General features: G+C 32.6%; 1 protein-coding gene across 1 annotated transcript; it reads right to left on the minus strand.

The window, feature by feature from the left end:
• LOC112514539 (protein SPIRAL1-like 2) lies at window positions 1–3,886 on the minus strand. Its single transcript, XM_025121067.1, has 3 exons — window positions 3,795–3,886; window positions 1,114–1,413; window positions 1–310 (listed from the first exon to the last, which is right to left on the minus strand). The coding sequence occupies exons 2-3, from the start codon at window positions 1,396–1,398 to the stop codon at window positions 230–232; spliced, it is 366 nt and encodes a 121-aa protein (XP_024976835.1). The 5' UTR covers window positions 1,399–1,413; window positions 3,795–3,886; the 3' UTR covers window positions 1–229.
• Between the last annotated feature and the right edge of the window lie 3,224 nt (window positions 3,887–7,110).

The following is a 7,110-nucleotide window of genomic DNA, read 5'->3' on the forward strand; positions in this document are numbered from 1 at the left end:
TTGAAGAAAATGAAAGCAGAATATTTTGATCTGCTGCAAATTTCATAAAAAAATCAGAGAATAGGCATTATAACTGCCATTCTGCCAAATTAGGAACAAATAGATATATTATATATGACAATTTTAAAGTCAAAAGTTGTCACGAGATGACAACGATTTCTTGAAACCATACCCGGGATCCAAACCGACAGCACACAGTACTTGATTCATATATTTTACAACAACGATATCAGTTGCTACCGCCACCAAAAAGGTAACCCAAGGAAGACCCGCCCCCTGGAGCAGCATGAACCTTGGTCGAAGGACGATCCTGATCAAGAATGTAAAAGAAAATGTTTAACAGTTTTCTAAAACTTTATCGGTATTTGTCCTTTTCTCTTCGTTACACTTTTCACAAGGTTGGGGTTTTCACAAAAATAATTGCTCTACTATTTGGGGTAGAAATCAAGTTTTCATACATCTTACCCCTCCTCAGATCCCACCTCCAGGGGTATATTAGGTTCCTTTTGTTTGGTTTAAATATGTGGAACAACGTTAGATTACTCTGCAAAAGAGTCCTTGAGGAAAGAAGCGGTTCCAACATATATAAAAGAGAGATCGTATCCAAGTGAAAGTGATGTGGGAGTCTAAGAGTCGAAGGTTATATATGAGCAAAGATGTCAAAGAGTGTTGAGTCATGGGCAAAGATGCCCCCGATGGTAGATGTTGACTCTAATACCATGTGAGAATATGTGGAACCCTGTTAGATTACTTTCCAAAAGAGCATTTTAAAAGAAAAGAGGGGTTCCAACATATATTGGAGAGAAATTGTCCAAATCTAGCCGATGTGACTCTAACAAGATCAACATAGACGATAAACCAAGTACAAAGAGAAGGAGATTAGACCAATAAGTATGCTAGTATTCAGACTCATATGGTAAATGTTCCTCTTCTATCTTTATCATTATTTTCTTGTTTTTGGTTGATGATGCATTATGTTCTAATCTTATATGCTACATATTTAGAACCTCCTTTGTATAAAAGTTTGAGGTTGTAAATTAATAAATAAGTAAGTTCAGTTGTGTAAAAGTTAAAGATGCAACCATCTCAAACTGAAGTTTAATAAGATCATACCGTGAGGAAGTTGCCGGTATTCTGACCATCAGCTCGGGTATAGTTGTTAAGCTTGCTACTCTGGATGCCAGCTGGAATCTGTTTTGCAATATCCGGTGGAGTTATAGCAGCCGCGGGTTTAGGAGGTGGCTCGGTAGTAGCAGTAACATGGACCTGACCCAGAGGAGCCAGGGTTGGAGCCTCTGCATTGCCTGTGGACACCGTGGTGGGCTTCGGCTCACCTCCACTTCCAAAAAGGTAGTTGAGTGAACTTTGTCCGCCACCACTACTGACACCACGGCCCATATTTGTAAGTTCACCCTGTTACAATAGCGGATCCGGGAATTTTGGTAATGGGGGTCAGAATTCAAGAATTTATAAATTTTAGGGGGTCAAAAGAATATATATTCATAAAAAATCACATTTTGAAAATTTATGGGGGTCACTCCCAACTCTTGGGCATAGATACCAATCCTTCCCTGTTACCAGGGAAATAAAATAAACCGTAGTAAGCTCAGCAATCAAGAACAAACCAAACCCACTCAAAAAGAGGGTTGAGATGTACACAGACTTGACCTCTATCTTAAAGAGTAGAAGCGGTTGTTTCCTTGAAGACCCTCGGCTTGGGCAAGAATGTCAGCAATCAACAACCATGATTGCAATTTAGCAGATAGTTTGAAGTTTAGAGTGTAATAATGCTAGTAGATAGAAATAGATCCAATGCAAATGAAGAGAATGTCAAATGAGTGCTTGGGCAAGAATGTCAGCAATCAACAACCATGATAGCTCAATCGCATTTTAATCTGGAAACATGACCCTGTCATTAACACACTCGTATACTTGTGGTTTGCTGTTAAATATTCACTCTTGGATCATCCAAGTGTGAACTAGATTTGTCAATATTGCATTGCAATGTAGGGCCTGAAACAGTTCTATCCAACACGAAATCCGAAGGATCTACCACTTTTGTTATGTATGATTGTTGTTGATCGTTTCTTGTTAGGTGCTATTACTGTGGATAATTTTTGACTTGTGATTCGTGCATGGACGTGATATCTGGCATTGTCCGCATTACATGGGGCAAGTTTTATCGTGTTACGAGTACTGGAATCAGACCGTCATGTATATGTCAATCTATAGGAAACCAAATAGCTTTTATGCCATTAAGCCATATGAGGATGCTAAACACACGCGCTCAAGAATACAATTAGATGATTGGTTTTATCACCAAGTTCAACATTGAAAACCCAAAACTAATACAACATACATAAAGTGCAAAGAGTTTCCTTGTACATGCACATCAAAAGATTGTAAATCAACTGTATATCAAAGGTTCGATTTTGGGTACAGGGGTTTAACTTGAACACGCATTATAAACATTATAAACTTGAGGGTTATATCAAACATGATTTTGAATTAACAAACAAATAAACCTTAATATATATTCAAGCTAAGCTTGTTCACCTGAGGAACCTACCTTGATCCAAGAGCATTTCCAACCGAACTGCATATTAGAGATTTTGCCAGAGAGGAAGCTCCAACCATACAGCAAAAAGAACGGCAAATAGCCATGGAGGTTCACCTACAATGACTCTAGGGTATTCATGGTCACTCAGGGATTTGTCGGTGAGTGTAAGCTGGCGGAAACCCACGGTTACCCATAAAAAACTACAAATTGCCGGAGATGGGAGAGCAACTGTTGGAGTAGAAGCAACTTTTGGTGCTAATGGCCCCAACAATTTGGGTTTTTTGTGCCAGGGTTGGAGAAGGTCTAAACAGGTTGGATGATCATAGCATCCAAAATGAAGAAAATGGGGATTTTGGGCAATCTTTTACTCCAAAAAAGAGAAAGCAAGAGAGGGAGTAAATTTCTCCAAATTTAGAGAACTCCCAAAAATGATTGCGATAAGTGAGAAATAATATTTCATTCTACTCTAATAAGATACGTTGAAATTAAATGTTTCGGAGAAATAATCTTTTATTAAATGTATGGAATATTTTAATAATATAACTAATGGTTAAATCTCTAAACAGAAGAAGTTGTTTGAATTGAATACAATTTTCTTTTTGGAGATTTTGAATTTTAATTCTTCATTTTGGAAAAAAAATTGGAGATGCTCTTATGCAATTCTAATTGACTAATCGTCTGCAAATATATTAGTTTTTAACCATATCATCTATTTTCATCTCCATCTTTCAATGTCAAAATCGTCTAGATGTTAACAGTTGTCTTGCATTACAATCTTGGCAAGCTCTCACTACTGCGTGATGGAAAGCTCATAGTTTCTTCTCCTAATTCAAACTACGGGCGAAATTATTTATTCCTCGAAAACTGAAGGATCCGTTCGAGAATAAACAAAATCGAAAATCAGTTCTAAAATACTAAAACATCATCAAACAAGTAGCATTTTAAACATAAAGAAAACGAAAAGATCGACAGATGCATGACAGATTTCCACTCCAATATTTATAACACTACAAGTTTGCTCATCATAATGCGAACAAACACGAATCACATACTAAAAATGTCAGATCTCAGCACGAATCGCAACTCAAAAGTTATAGCATGTAACAAAAGCGATCAATCATACAGAACACCGATGGTAGATTCTTCTTCGATTAATCGACAAAATTATGGATCAGCAACAAGAAGTGAGCAGCGAAATCGGAATTGTAGAGAGAATGGAGAGATCGCTACTTACCTGCAGTGTAGTTTTGGGATCAGATCTGGAGCGGAGCGAAGATCGAGGGGGAGAATCAGTTTCCAAATGGCACCAAAAATGGTAGGAATAAATAATTGAGTTTTTTAATTGGAAGCAGAAAACTTTTAAAGTAAGGTATGTCGACAGGCAACAGATCAAAAATAGATAACCTTTTATACAGTCCCGTTCCTGATACTTTTTTAGGTTTTGGGCGAAATATAAAAAGGGCTCTTGATAAGTATGATATTTTTTTAATATATTGTTTTTATCATCAGAAATAATGTTGAATTCATATAAAATCGTTTTTCAAAATATTCCTGAACGCATAATCAATCAGTATTCATTTCTAAATTAATATTATCTACTAGAACATTTTTATGTAGTATCAGTAATTTGTTTCATCATCAAAAACATCTTATGATATACTTTTGGTACATAGAATGATATCATTTGGAGTCACAAAGTCGATTTTTCTGATTTTCGAGTGACACTATGTAAATCAATGTAAATAGGTTGGTTTTCCATGTCATCTCATGTTAATATTTTTAACATCATTTTAAACATTTATATTATGTTTTCGAATTTGGGAAGATTAACACCATTTTAAACTTTTATACTATGCTTTCGAATTTGGGATGATTAACACCGTTTTAAACTTTTGTATTATGTTTTTGAATTTGGGAAGGAAATAAAAAATGAGAAAAGAAAAGAAAAATAAAAGGAAAGAAGAAAAATTAAGTTTTTTATTTGTGTTTTTAATAGAGAAGAGAGGAAGGAAAAATAATAAAATAAAAATAAATTTTGATATAAATTTTTTCCTTTTCTTTTTCTACCCTTTCTCTAAAAAATATCGAGAACATAATATTTTTCTTTCACCATTACTTTCCTTTATTTCCTATGTAAAAGAAGAATCAAGAACATAGAGTTAGGGTTAAAACAAACTTTTATGGAATCATCAATTATATAAATTAAAAAACTCATGTTGGTAATAGTTTGAAATCTTATTCTTCTTTTAKAGATAGAATAGTACATAAGATTTATACACTAAATATTAGATAATAAAGAACAACTATGAAAAAACAATTATAGTTTTATTATTCTAAATATAGATATGAGTTGTACCGTCTTATATAGTTGGTAATTTTTTCAAAAGATGGGGGTTTTGTTAGCTAATAACAAAAAAAATCTATCATATTCTAATATAAAAATAGAATCACGCGAGAATGGAACAATCAAAGGAGTCGATGGGAGATAAATTATGGAGAATATATCAAAGTTTTTCGAAACAAGTAGTTTTAGACGTCAGTTTTAGATCAAAAAACTTAGAAAAATATTAAACAATATTATATAATGAACGACAGATTAACATATTTATGTATTTTTTTCTCCAATATATTTAATTCATACATGTTTGGGTCTTTAGTAGTTAATGTAGTATAAAAATATTTTCTTGTCATATTAGATACTAATTTTTTACTTGTCTTATATTTACTAATTTTTTTGAACTACTATTATATATATTAAAAAATTGGGCCCTTAATTTTTATGGGCCCTGGACGTACGTCCGGCCCGCCCTCCCCCAAGGACGGCCTTGCTTTTATACATGCACCGGTTGAAATTTTACAGCAAAATACTGTGAATGTTTTTTTTAATGTTTTTGTTATGAAAATTCGGCTTTTTTTACCTTCACAACATTTTGTTGTGAAGTTTCAAGTATAAAAATGTTGTCTCACATGTTCCATGAAAACTAGGGATGTGCAAAACCCGAATTATCCAAAATTTGAACCCAAACCCGAACCGGAAATAAGGTATTTATGTAAGACCTGAATGCCTTGAAATCCGAAACCGAATTTTTGGGGAAAATTCGGGCTCGGGTTGGGTTATATTTTTGACCATCCGATCAGTCCGAAAACCCAAAATATATATATACATATATATTTTAAATATTATATAAATATACTTATTTATCTAATTATCTTTTGAAAATTCTAAAAATCTTAGTCGGTCGTGTTTTTTTCAAATTTCTAAGCATATTATCGATTTATCAATTCTCTAAATCGATTTAATTCATTGTTAAAATCGATTGAATATATATTTTTTGCATTATAACTAAACCCGAACCCGGTTGACCTCGACCGAACCTGAACAATCTGAAATCCAAAATCCAAAAATTGAGGCTTGATTTCCATATTCGAAATCCGATTGGGTTTTTGATTTCCCACCCGCACCTGTTCGACCCGCCCGGTACACATCCCTAACGAAAGCAGTCTTGTCTCATGTGAACTCCACCCTTATTGACAATTCAATATTTTTTATTATTTTTTATAAAAAATTATGAGTAAATATAAAGATACTGATTTTTATTCTTATGGTTTTAAAATTATAAATTTTGTCTTTAAAGTTTATAACTTATTGTTGTTTTCGTCCAACCACTAAATTTATTAAAAACTCTCCACTAATTTATGTGTATTTTTTTTTTTTTTTTGATTTACTAAATTTAATTTTTGTTTCTTTTAATATTTAAGTTATGTTAATATAATAAAACTATATATTTTTCAATAAATTATATTAATTTGTTATTTTTCATGATAAAATAATTAAATATTGTTAATATAATTAGTTTTTTTATTAACCTGGATATCTAACTCGCTATGTGAGCCGACTAATCCCAGGACGACCACCTGCTTTGCAGATAGCCCGAAGTCACCGCATTTGAATCTTCGTGGCCACAAGGGGATTTTTATTTCTCATTGGATTTGAACCTGGGAGCTCATGGTACTTTTGACATTTGGAGCCAAGTTCAAACCAATCAGGCACCACCCTTGTGGTTAATTTTTTTTAATCATTATAATTTCTAGTTTCTTATGAGTTTGATTTATGTCACTAAATCGTTTAGGTGCAAGTCGTTTCGTACCTCTCACATAAAAGTATTTTAATTTTTTTTAGGATTATATTTTTCAAAGGTACGAACAATTAACTATTTTTAGGTTATCTGTTTTGTTTTTAAATTGTAAAACAACAATGCATTGTTTCACCTTATGAAACGACAGTTTGACATTTAACATTAGCGATATTATGTTGTTTTACAATATGAAATAACACTTTAGTGTTTCATTTTCATTTTCATTTTCAATTTTATTTTTACGTATTTAACATAGTCAAACTTATTTTATAAAAATGTATGTTTTTCTATATGTTACCGGTAAATAATGTATATGCGAGAAAATAAATGAGTGAAAATTAAATTAATAATATGATAAACTAATGAAATATAAAAGATTATTATCAATTAATGAAAATTGTAATATCTTATCAT

This window comes from Cynara cardunculus (genome assembly GCF_001531365.2).
Source record: "Cynara cardunculus var. scolymus isolate 2C chromosome LG 6, CcrdV1, whole genome shotgun sequence".
Classification (NCBI taxonomy): domain Eukaryota; kingdom Viridiplantae; phylum Streptophyta; class Magnoliopsida; order Asterales; family Asteraceae; genus Cynara; species Cynara cardunculus.